The sequence below is a fragment of the Dama dama genome, chromosome 28 (assembly GCF_033118175.1).
Source record: "Dama dama isolate Ldn47 chromosome 28, ASM3311817v1, whole genome shotgun sequence".
NCBI classification, from domain to species: Eukaryota; Metazoa; Chordata; class Mammalia; order Artiodactyla; family Cervidae; genus Dama; species Dama dama.
This window is the reverse complement of record NC_083708.1, coordinates 39,006,189-39,019,248: the sequence shown is the minus strand read 5'-3', so window position 1 is coordinate 39,019,248 and position 13,060 is coordinate 39,006,189. Positions and strand designations below refer to the sequence as shown.

The following is a 13,060-nucleotide window of genomic DNA, read 5'->3' as shown; positions in this document are numbered from 1 at the left end:
GGCATTACAGAATGATAAGGGTATAAACTCTCTGAGACGACATAACAATTCTTAATGTACTGGATTGGCCAAAAGTTTCATTCAGTTTGTCCTGTAAAACAGCCCTAGCAGCCGCTTAGTTGTCTTTAACTTCATTCAAAACAATTTGTTAGCTTATAATTTGACAGGTAGCTGTCATATCAGCATGCATTTTAAAATAATTATCAAAATAGGTGAATTTTTGTGTAGCCATTTTAATATTGAATATGGAAGAAAAAAGCAACCTTCTCAGCATATTATGCTTTATTATTTCAGTCAGTTCAGTTCAGTCGCTCAGCCGTGTCCGACTCTTTGCGACCCCATGGACTGCAGCTCGGCAGGCCTCCCTTGTCCATCGCCAACTCCCGGAGTTTACTCAAACTCATGTCCATTGAGTCGGTGATGCCATCCAACCATCTCATCCTCTGTTGTCCCCTTCTCCTCCTGCCTTCAATCTTTCCCAGCATCAGGGTCTTTTCAAATGAGTCAGTTCTTCGCATCAGGTGGCTAAAGTATTGGAGCTTCAGCATCAGTCCTTCCAATGAATATTCAGGACTGATTTCCTTTAGGATTATTATTTCAAGAAAGGTAAAATGAAACTTAAATGGAAAAAATATTTTCACAGGGCATGGGGAAGGTGCTGTGACTGATCAAATGTGTCAAAAGTGATCTACGAAGTTGGTGCTGAGGATCTCTCCCTGGATGATGCTCCACGGTCAGGTAGACCAGTTGAAGTTAACGATCAAACCAAGACATTAACTGAAAACAGTCAACATTATACCATGAAGCAGAAAGCCGACATACTCAAAATATCCGAATCAAGCACTAAAAATCATTTGCATCAACTTGGTTATATTATTATTTGTTTTGATGTTTGGGTTCCACATAAGTGTAAAAAAAAAAACACTGACAGTAGTTCCACATTTCTGCTTAAGTGTAAAAAAAATTTTTTATTTTAAAAACAAATTGTGACAGATGATGAAAAGTGAACACTGGACAATAATGTGGGATGGGAGAGATCATGCAGCAAGCGAAATGAACCATGACCAACCACACCAAAGGCTAGTCTTCATCCAAAGAAGGTGATGTTGTGTTGTGTTTATGGTGGGATTGATAAAGAGTCCTCTACTATGAGCTCTTTCTGAAAACCAAACAATTAATTCCAACAAGTACTGCTCCTAGTCAGAGCAACCGAAAGCAGCAGTTGATGAAAAGCATCCAGAATCATTCAACAGAAAATACACTGTATTCCATTAGGGTAATGAAAGACTGCATGTTTCTTTGATGACCAAGGCAAACACTGTTAACAGTTTGACTGAAGTTCTGATTCACCTGCCATATTCACCAGACATCATACCTTCAGATGTCCATTTTGGTCTTTACGAAATTCTCTTAAGAGAAATATTTCAACTGCCTGGAAGACTGTAAAAGGCAGCTGGAACAGTTCTTTGCTCAAAAAGATAAAAAAGTTTTGGGAAGATCACATTATGAAGCTGCCTGGATAATGGCAGAAGGTAGTGGAACAAAATGGTGAAAATGTTGTTCAATAAAGTTACTGGTGAAAATAGAAAATGTGTCTTCCATTTTTACTTAAAAAACCAAAGAACTTTTTGGCCAATCAACATATATCTAACAACAGAGTACCAAAATATGTGAGGCAAAATTTGATAGAACTTCAAGGAGAAATAGATGAATTCACTATTACAGAGACTTGAACACCTCTCTATCAGTAATTGACAGATCCAACAGGCAGAAAATTAAAGGATAGGGTTGAATTGAGTGGACGCATCAGTCAACTGGATGTAACTGACATTTACATAGTACTTCACCCAACAACACAGAACACAGATTCTTCTCAAGCTCACACAGAGCAATCACCAAGACAGACCATATCCTGGTCTGTAAAACACCCCATCCCCCAAAGAACAGACATCATACAACACATACACTCAGACCACAATGGAATTACACTGGAAAGTAAACCATAAGGACAGCTGGAAAATCCCCAAATATTTTAACATCACACTTCTGAATAACATATAGGTCAAAGAAGTCTTAAGATAAATTTTTGAGTATTTTGAAGTAAATGAAAATGAAAATATCACTTGTCAAAATGTGTGGGATCTATCACAAGCAAAGTTTAAAGGGAAATTTATAGCACTGAATGCACATATTAGGAAAGATCTAAAATCAATAGCCTCAGCTTCCACCCTAGGAAACTAGAAAAAGCAGTATAAGCCTAAATTAATCAGAAGAATTAAAAAAAAAAAAAAAACAGAGCAGAAATCAATGAAATTGAGAAAGGAAAATCAACAGAGAAAAACCAATGAAACCAAAAGAAGGTTCTTTGAAAATGTCAACAAAATTGATAAATTTCTAGCCATGTATTATGATATATCACACAAAGCTTCTGTTTTGGTTTTTAAAATAAATGTGTGCCAGTCTTCAACTCGGAGAAGGCAATGGCAGTCCACTCCAGTACTCTTGCCTGGAAAATCCCATGGACAGAGGAGCCTGGTGGGCTACAGTCCATGGGGTTGCTAAAGTCAGACACGACTGAAGCAACTTAGCAGGAGCAGCAGTCTTCAACTGAAATATAAAATGCTCCTCCCATTTTGCTTAACCTTTCTACAATTCTCCAGCTTTATCTCTAGCACATTTATGTTACAAAAATTTATCAAAACAAAACAAAAAACCCGAATACAACACAACATATGTCTTATCAAGGAGTGGAAAATAAAAAAACTTACTTTTGCAGCATAACATGAAAACATAACAGACTTCATATTTTTCTGTAGAAGTATCAAATTAATCCACTCCCTGACACACAAGGCTTTTCCTTTTTTTTTTTTTTAATGAGTTAATCGTTATAGAAAGATTAACTTATTAGAGTAGACCTGAGTAACTTACTCAAGAGAAAATAATGTCAGGAAGCTGTCCCATTAAGAAACAAACAAAATAAAGCACTGCTGCCATCATCATCCAACAGATGTCATCACACTCAACACCCACGTCCTTAGAATCCTTTTAGAATCATGAATTTAAGGAGTGGTGGCTTGACAGCATAGGGTAATAGGAAAAAAATGGGACTCTGAAATCTCTGTTCAAGTTCCACCTCTACCATTTTTATTAGCATTGTGACCTTGTACAAATTACTAAATCTATGAGAAGATTCAACTGGTTGGTTGCCAGGTGCCAAAAATATCATTCTAACTACTTTATGTAAAGAGCACAACTTATTACAGAGATATTACAGTGCCTTTTGTAACCCAATCTCAGGACCATGGACACAGACACTGAACACAGCCAGGACTCTGTGGATTTGTTTCTTATTCTTTCTTCAAGATGCCCCTGCTTATATACTTCACCCAGCAAGAAACAAAGCCAGTAACAGTTTCTCAGTTCTGTGTCTTACAGCTTCAGCCACTGGAGAGAAAACAAATTATTCAGTCCTCTGGACACCTGAGACCCAGGAAAACCTGAATACCCTGCTCAATGCAGTGTCTAGAACTAGACCAATAAAGTACAAAAATGGGCAGAATTGTGACTGATCTCTTTGACCCCCTCTAAGCCAGTGATCTTTTTAAAAGTCAGATTTGATTCAGTGATTACCCTGATTAAAATCCTTTATGGCCTTCCCCAATACACGTACAATAAAAATCCATAACTTTCATTGAACAAAAACTTCTGTAGCCTTGCATGATCAGGCTCCTGTTTACCTCCACAGCCACCTATCAAGCCACAATCCCTCCTGCTGAGCTTTAACAACTCTGGCCTTTTTTGGTTCCTTGAACCTACCAAGCTCTTTCCCATCTCAAATTCATTTTCCATGTCTTCTTTACATTCTCTTCCTTTTTCACATAGCTAATGTCCACCAATCTTTCCTCAAAGTTGTCCCTGATTCTCAAGGTAAACTAAGTTACCTGTTCTTGTCCCTTATAGCACTCATCACAATCCAATAATAAACGTGTGCATGTTTTTACTTTCTGACTCTTACCATACTATTAACTCCAAGAGAACCGAGACCTCTGTATTACCCTTTATTCTCTGCATCTAGAACCTAGTTGGCCCCCAACAATTATGTGTGAAATGAATAACTGGCTTAGATGAGATAATGACCCCAATTTGTCAAAATTTAGTGATTTTGACAATCACCAATACCTCATCTAATACTACCTACTACCCTCAGAATTCAGGGAAGTAGGCAGTAGTAGGCAAGCAGAATTACTATTATCAAGCTACTAAAACGGTTGCTTCAGTAGTAACTTACTGGGGAAAGGGAAGAGAGTGGTTTCCAGAGAACCTGTGCTTCTACTGAGCGAATAAACTTGTTTAATTCAGTTAATCCTCTTCCTCCATAAAATCTTCATAAGTCTATGATATCAAATAAGTAAGATAATATAACTATCTATACAGTAGCTTGCACAAAGAGCAAGCATGCAATGGTACTTCTTTTCCTCTCAGGAGACCATGTTACCTGTTACTCTTAAATATTATTAACCTCCGAATAAGAACTTAATTAAAAACCTACAAAATACTCCAGTGTATATGAAAAACAGAGCTGTTTCATGACCCCTTTTCTCACAGCATCATGATCTTCCCACCTCCCTAAGAGAATTAGTTACCTGCTCTTCTGTTGCAATTATATCAGCTCAAATATCCATTTAGCTTAAAGAACAAGTACTAGAAACACAGAAATGAAGTAGAGCAAAGCAAAGCAACCAACCAAAAGAACAACAACAAAACTATCTTGTCCTCAGAGAAGACGACTTTCTCACTCTGCCTCCAACCACACACGAGCATGCGTGAGTGCTAAGTTGCATCCAACTCTTTGCGACCCTATGGACTGTGGCCCACCAGGCTCCTCTGTCCACGGGATTCTGCAGGCACAAGTACCGAAGTGGACTGCCAAGCCCTCCTCCGGGGATCTTCCTAACCTAGGGATCAAACCACCGTCTCTTAGGTTTCCTGCACTGACAGATGGGTTCTTTACCACTAGCGCCACCTGGGAAGACCATACCCGCACTCTTGTCCTGCCCAAAGTTTCACAGAATCCAAGGTAAGGCTGCCACATTTAGCAAATAAAAATACAGAGTTGTTGTTGTTTAATCACTAAGTCATGTCTAACGCTTTGTAACCCCATGGACTGTAGCCCAACCAGATCTTCTGTCCATGGAATTCTCCAGACAAGAATACTGGAGTGGGTTGCCATTTCCTTCTCCAGGGGATCTTCCTGATCCAAGGGTTGAACCCACGTCTCCCCACACATTATCTGTCAACTCTATTCTCAGGCCATATGACATCTCTTTACCTTCATATACCCACTCCACAACCTTCATTACAGTACTTTGCCTTCTAAAAAAATTTCTCTGGAGACACACTGGATATGATCTTTTTCCAAAGTATAGTTAAAGTATACCTTGACCTCACTTATAGGCTGTCAGTAAAAAACTCTAAAGAGGAAAGCAAAGAAAATAATCTTAATTCTGTTTCTTGGTGGTGCTGGGAGTTAAAAAAAAAAAATGAAAACAAACACAAACAAAACAGCAACCATTAACAACTTCTTTAAAAACCTAAAAAGTCTTGCTTCCAAGAATAGATATGTGAGAAAAAGATTAACAGTATAATCTTTTCAGAACTAGATCCAGAAAGAATAAATTTTCTGACAGAAAGTATATAAGCAGTGACATTTGAAAGGGAAAATGAACTCTCAGAACAAAGGGTTACACTTAGCTTCAAAACACCTTTGAATTTTATTTGTAACCAAAAGGAACCTCAGAGATCATCTACCTCAAACTTTTCAATTTATGAGAAAACCAAAGACCTCAAGAGGTAAAATTACTTATTCAACGTTACAAAGATGATCCTAGCTCCTTCCAGTTTCTCATACTCTGACCTCTTGCCCCAGATGATATAAGGCTGAGGAAGATCTTCCTGTCCAGTGAGTGTCAGAGGACAAGTGCCTAACAATACTGTCACATCTAACACAAGAAAAATGTATTCCTAGCATTTCAAGGTAGATACTGATTTTCCCACAGAAAGACTGTTGTACACAGTATCATAGAGATTTTTCAACATTATTAATACAACTTTACAACTCTCTAATATTATTAGTCCACTCCTATAAGTCAAGTTTATTATGGTTAAATTTGGTGAGTTGTCTGAGAATCTAACCACCAAACATATTGCTTCAGAGAAAGTTAAGTTCCAAGTTCTAAACCATTTTACAAGTTAAAAATATAATAAATTGTATTGGAAGTTAAGAACTACCAATTCAAAATTATAAACTAAGTGTGATAGACTAAAACCCTAAGATTCTTCAAAGCTCCACACTAAAGGTCACTTAAAATTAGGTATTGGGCACATTTACCACAGGATACAATCTACATACATCTTTTTATTAATATTTTACTGGAAAAATGAAGTATGTTAAAAAAGAATCATACACATTTCTATACTCATATAATTTAGGAATTAAAAAGAAAACCTTCAGTGTACATTTTCATGAAGTGACCTATAAGAGATAAGAAGAAATTATCATCTCATAAATGAAAGGCTGGCAACGTATACATTATGCAATCTCTAATGCTAGTTCAAAAAATGTGTGGGTAAAGGAATTATACCTGAATAGGTAAGTGAAGTTCAAAGAACTTCCCAATATATTTTTTTTCTTTTCTCTTGAGATAAAGCTGTATGCTTTCTGAATTGAAAATTTATTTGATACATCTTTAAAATTTTTTCTACTTGGTACACTAAATCAATGGATATTCTTCATTCTCTCATTTTATTAGTCCAACAAAAACTAAATCTATACTATTTGCTAAAGACTATGCTAGCAATTTCAGTTGTTGTTTAGTCACTCAGTCATGTTCAAATCAACTCTTTGTGATCCCATGGACTGCAGCTCCTCCCCAATCCCCTCAACCCGGGCTCCTCTGTCCATGGGATTTCCCAGGCAAGAATACTGCAGTGGATTGCCTTTTCCTTCTCCAGGGGATCTTCCCGACCCAGGGATCCAGCCCACATCTCCTGAGTTGGCAGGCAGATTCTTTACCATAGCAATTTCAGATTTATGACAATAAGCATCAGGTCAGTTCCTATCCTCAAGGAGCTTAGAGAAACCTTGAGTTAACTGTATTTATGAAGTAATTATGGCAACTGAATTTCAGTTGGTCATATCAGGAAACATTAAAAATGTCATCAAATTAATTCTTAAAAAAGGAAACTATACAGTAGTAACCTTAAAAACATGTGAATAGTCTTATCATTTATATGAAATTTCACCACAAAGCAATTAAAAGTACTGTTTTGGTAAAAGTAATATTTTAAGAGCAGTTTTTGCTGTGAAAATTAATTGAATTAACCCTCCAAAAAGGAAATCAAAAGCTACTAGATACTATAATAATGAAAATCAAGTACTTGGCAATACCTTATTCTGACAATAAAGGAATACGTATAATTAAATATAGTATTATATTGATACACTCTCTGAATATATATATGGTTATTTACAAACCTGAATAAAGTAGCTCCATATCATACCTTAGAAATGATCAATGTATTTTCAATGTATTACAAAGTCAATGTATTACATTACACTACAAACATCAATGTATTACAAATTCAAAATGTATTTTGAATTGTGTCTTCTGCAAGTTTTTCAATGAAAAAGGTCTAAACATTTTCCAGAGATTTTCTTTTTCACAAACTTTATTCAATACCCTACTTGTTTATTACCAAATCATGTAACTTTTCATCAATATTAACTAAACCTATACTGAAAACTACATATATGTATTAACTATTATTACTTTTTAAATTTGCAATTATTAAAAATATGGTGGATGAGAAACATTCAATTTAGAGCCATGTCTCCAAAGCAAAATTCAATGTAAATCAGCCATTCTAACACGCCACAGAAAATCCTAATGAAAATTTTCACTGTATTTTACACTGAAATATTTTCACCATTTACCAGCTAAAATACGTAAATAAGTATTTTAAAATATTTAAAAGCATCATGAAAACATATTTACTTAATTTATGCATACTAGTTGGTGGCATAAATGGACTTTTTCCATTTACATGTAAGGAAACCAAGGCAAGGTGTCCATTTTATAAACTGCACGGTCATTTCCTAACAAGCAACTGATTCTACATCATCAAGTTATACACGGGCCACTTCCAAGTGCCATAAAACAATTAGTGTACCTTAAAACAACTGCCTCTGCAGTGCCTATGTGCAAATTCGTTTTACCAAGAGGGTTATGGCAACAATCTAAAACAAGAAAAGCTAGAAAGGGAGGATTACAAAAAAGAAAAATAAAACACTTATTTTTAGTAGCGAATCATTTATTTTTAAATAATGAGATGTAAACAGTTTTTAGCATAATAAATAACCAACAGTTGTTTCTTCCATTTCTAAGAAATATTTCATCTTTCAGGTAGATCATGCAAAATTGTAGCCTACCCATCCTTGTAGAGAGAACTTAAAAAATTGAGAAGAAATCCTCTGACAAGTAATTAAATACATGACATTGCAAACAAGAGAATAAAATTAGATTTAGGAAATGTATCATTATTTCAGTTAAAACCCCATCTTAAATATTAAATGCTTCCTTTCATTCAACCAAAGCCTAGGATTGGCAAATACTCCATTACTGAAAAATAAAGATATACAAAACTTTCCTTTTTCAAAACTTGAGAAATTTGGTATCAAATATTGGACAGTAAAGAAAAACACTTTTCCTAACAGAAACTTAGAGCATAAGGGGAAAAAAAAAAAAAACAGTTCCTCAGAGTTCGAAAGACTGAAACTGTGTCCATTACTATGATATAGTGCTATCAACAATTAGGAAAATGAAAGTTACCGCCTATACAAATTAAAGAACATTAGACGGGTTGCATAACCAATAAACCAATTACATCAATTCCTGGACAGAAACAAGACTTAGCTAACACGTGGATACAACATCAAAAAAAAAAAAATTAAAATATAAACCTAGGCACACGTTGCATAGAAAACGATAGACTCAGACTGAATCGTGTTCAAGTATCTAGTCTAGTTGGGGATTCTTTAATCAATCGGCTATAAGATAGGTTGTGAATGCTCAGGTCAGATGTGCTTTCTTTTTGCCATTATTCCAGTTCATCATCCGCAAGTGCAAGAGAAGGCGTCAGAGTACCGAAGCTAGGGGGCATGCTATAGCAAGGGGAAAAGAAAAAATGGGAAAAGGTGCAATGGATGCTGCAGAGTTGAATAATTATCCGGGTGGCACAATGGGCGAGTCCCGCCGACGTCGGAGCTGGGTGAGCAGCTCCCTAACTCTGCCCAAGGCCCCCTCTCCCCAGAACAGGCGTCGGAAACGACAGCCGGCTTCGCCTCCTCTTCCAGCGAAGAAAGGGATCCCCGCACTCGCTTTACCGTTATGTTGTGTCTTTAGAGACACAGGCTCGCGGCTCAAACACGCAAACGCACCAGCTGGCTTTACGGAGCCTCGGGCACGTAGCTCGAGCCTGGCTTCTCGGGCAACCGGTGCCGCAGGCTCCCCCGGAGCGAGGAGGCACAGGGGCGGGACGCGGGGGCAGGGGCGCTCAGGCGGTGGCACCTCAGGTGAGAACCGCAGTATCCCCGCCTAGAGCAGCCTCGAGGCGGTCCCCGCAACCAAGCGCCAGGCGCGCCCGCCGGCCGCCGGGTCCCTAGCCCCGCTGGCGGGTGGGCGGCCGGAGCTCTGGAAACCCGCGAATGGGGGTGGGGGCCGTCGCGGGGGAGGCGCGCCCATCCCCACAACCTTTGGCTGGCTAGCGCTCCAGGTGCACCTCTCCCCGTTCTTGGCCAGTGGGGAAGAGTTCCTCTCCCGGCACCCTGACCCCCCGAAAAACAATTCCTCAGAGACTCGCGCTCACCGAGAAATCTTGAGGGGCTCTTGCCTTACCCCTTCTTCATGCTTCGGCGGCGGCCGCCTGTCCCCCTCAGCTCCCGGGACTCCACCTAGAGCCTCCAGGAGCGTCAGTCTCCCGGGTGGAACCCGCTGTGGGCAGCGGCCGAGATACCGGGCCACGGGGAACGCCGCCTGCGACGTCCGCCGGTCACCGGACCCACCGTGTGCTCGACGCGCGAGCGAACAACACCGTGAGTCGCCGCCGCCGCCGCCCCCCACCCGCCCCCTCCTCGTTCGCGACGCTCCACAACCGGACGCGGAGACCCGCGCCTGAAGCAGGGGGGAACCGCTGGACTCTTGCCACCTAATCCCCCATCTTTCCCACCAGGAGCTATTCCCCGTCAGTCAACGTCTTCCCACTTAAGATTCTCACTTTCCTCTTCAGTTCTCAGTGCCCAGGTTCAGCTGTGGTGGGAAACTCAGCCCCCACCCACTCACCCATCAGTGGGGATGAATATCGCTCTTCCCCCCCCTTTCCTGAGGCTTATATGGTATTGCCCAATCCTCAGTTTGGGGGAGGGGGACGGAGAGAACAGTGCTTGGCCGGGGAATGAGGGAAGATGAGAGCCAATTGAATGAACCAACCATTCAGGGGCGGGGTCAAAGAGGGGCCTGCCTGCCCCGCCCCGCCCCTCACACCAAACTACAATCCCCATCGTGCTTCTTCCGCTTCCCTCCGCGCTGCACGCCGGGAGTGTGGCATTTGGCGGCCTCAAGGTATTTCGGAACTCGTAGTCTTTAATCTAGTCACATAGGTCCCGAAAGTTGTAAGCTATTATAATCGTCTCTGTTTCCCTAGGTAAATATTTCCAAACCCCGAGTTCCATTGTACTTATTCTAATACTAGTTTATCGATTGTGTTGATTGTTTTAAAATATAAATGTTTTCTTAGGAGAGGAACTAAATAATGTCTATTACTGCAACCTGTCAGGACCTAAAGCTGCTCCTTCTTCCGCCAGGGCCTGGTCTCCACAGATTATCTGTTGCCGTCATGTCGGCTGCGATTGCAGCTCTCGCTGCTTCTTATGGTTCGGGTTCAGGGTCCGAATCGGACTCGGACAGTGAGGGCGGGCGGTGTTCCCTGCCAGCCGCGGATTCCCTCATGCACTTAACTAAATCGTCTTCGGATAAGCCCTCTCTGGCAGTGGCAGTGGACTCCGCTCCGGAGGTGGCAGTTAAGGTAAGCGCTTTGGCTACTGGTGCGCGGCGGGAATTGTCCATTTCTGCTCCAGAATCCGACAGTCACTTGTTAGACCCCGGGTTACCTGTCCTTCGATCCTGACAGGTGAGTGGCTAACGCTTGGATTCTTCTCCCTCTGTAGGTCTTTCTCAGGAGAAGCTGGGAATTGGAAGTTCAGAACAGTCCTCCACTCCCTGCTCTTGCCTCCCGTCGTCAGGAAGAGGGGATGAAATTTGAGTTTCTGGATTAGGATGTGCCCTGGATAGAGTAGGTGTAACAACATAAGCAAACCTAAATCAGAACTTCCCAGACTAGAGTATGTGCCCTCGCTTTAAATGAGCAGCGGCCTGGCTTTGTTTTGTTTTTGAAGTCCGAACTAGAATCTGATCCCGGCTCCACTACTTGTTTGAACTTGGGCAAGTTATACAGCCTTCTCTGTCTCCTCACCTGTATAATGGAGGTATAATTTTTAAAGCACCTACATACATGAGAGGATTATTGTGACGAAATAAAGCTTGTAGCCGAAAGCTCGGTGTGTAATAAAAGTGCATATATAAGGCAAAGCAGTGAGAAAAGACCTTGAATTTAAGAAATAGTATGCATGATCCCAACTGAGGAAGGTGATAGAGGAGGAAATTGGGTTACATAGTTCCTTTAACAAGTGCTTATTGAACACAGGTTACTTCCCAGGAACTGTTCTAAGAGCTGAAGACACAGAGGCCAATAAGCCAGACATCTTTGAAAGCTTGCTGCGTTCATTTTCGTGGAAAAGGCAGTCAGTAAAATGTGAACAAATGAAGTGGTTACAGAGTGGGTAGAGTACTGTGAAGGAAAAAAACAACTCCATGAAATAGAGTTCTGTAATAGAGAATAAGGTAGGAGCTTGACTTCTCTAGATTGTTTAGGGAAGTCTTCTTGAAAAAGTGGCTTTGAGGAACAGGAAACAGCCAGCCAAGTGCATAATAAGGCAAGTGTTTCCCAGCAAAAGGATGTATCAAACCTTGAGATGGCAAGGAGATGAGTGTCTTTGAAGAACTGAGGAAACAGGTCTGTGTCTAGAGCTGGAGGAGAGCATCTCCCAGTTGATGGTACTGGTCCAGTAGAGCCTAGTGAGGGTGGATCAGGAGCTCAGGATGCGGTGAGGGGAGGCAGTGTGCCAAAACTCCTTTCTAATTATGATGTTCCCAAGTCAGTTGCTATAACTTAAGTCTCTTACAGGTTTTTAGTGAGCTATTCATGGATTTTACTTTTTAAAGGGACATCAAGTATGAAAGAATACTTAGAATCCCTGTATTTGTATAACAAAACAAACTCCTCAAACTTATACTCCTCCAGCAGCCTCCTGAGTCTTCATTCTTTTCACAGCTCAGCTTTTTGGAGCTCTCCCACTTTTCTCACTTTCTCCTCAGCTCAATGCAGCCTTGCCCTAGCCTCTTGGGAAACTTACTGTCTCTGAGTAATGTCACTGGGCTTCCAGTTGTCAAGTTCTGTCGTCTTGAGTATGTGCATCAAGTGATGCTATTAAATAGTTCTTCTTGGAAACTTTCTCTCCCTCTGGCTTCCATGGGTCTATCCTCAGCCTTCTCTTTCCTGTTCTTTTGCCCTCCCTTTCAATATTGATGTCTCCTGAGACTCTTAGTCCATTTTGCATCCCTCATACTCTCCAGGCCTTCAACCTGTAGTACTTCTGATGACTCACGGGTGAATACTGAAATGGTTCACACAGACTCTGGTATCAAGACTGCCAAAATGCAAATCCTACCTCCATGAGTTACCCAAATTGTGACCTTGGATAAATTATTTAAGTGCTCCGTGTCTTTTTTCTCATCGGTAAAGTATGGGATAACATTAGTAACTATCTCATAAATCATTTGCCGGGCACACTATCCTTATCCATTCTAAACTCCTTGCTAGCTTCAGA

The 13,060-nt window shown here is 40.5% G+C and overlaps 2 protein-coding genes across 7 annotated transcripts in view; one reads left to right on the top strand and one right to left on the bottom strand.

Annotated features, from left to right (window-relative positions):
• Positions 1-10,130, bottom strand: part of WASF1 (WASP family member 1) — a 69,919-nt gene extending 59,789 nt beyond the window's left edge. For 2 of the 6 annotated variants that reach the window (XM_061131704.1, XM_061131705.1), the window contains exon 1: positions 9,925-10,130. The gene's annotated coding sequence lies outside the window, so the exon portion shown is untranslated. The remainder of the gene's footprint in view (positions 1-9,924) is intronic. The other 4 variants (XM_061131707.1, XM_061131710.1, XM_061131706.1 and 1 more) reach the window with 3 other exon arrangements.
• A 793-nt stretch (positions 10,131-10,923) lies between these two features.
• Positions 10,924-13,060, top strand: part of CDC40 (cell division cycle 40) — a 43,130-nt gene continuing 40,993 nt past the window's right edge. Inside the window, exon 1 of the mRNA XM_061131967.1 lies at positions 10,924-11,139. Within this exon, the coding sequence (XP_060987950.1) occupies positions 10,951-11,139 (189 nt within the window). The 5' untranslated portion in view covers positions 10,924-10,950. The remainder of the gene's footprint in view (positions 11,140-13,060) is intronic.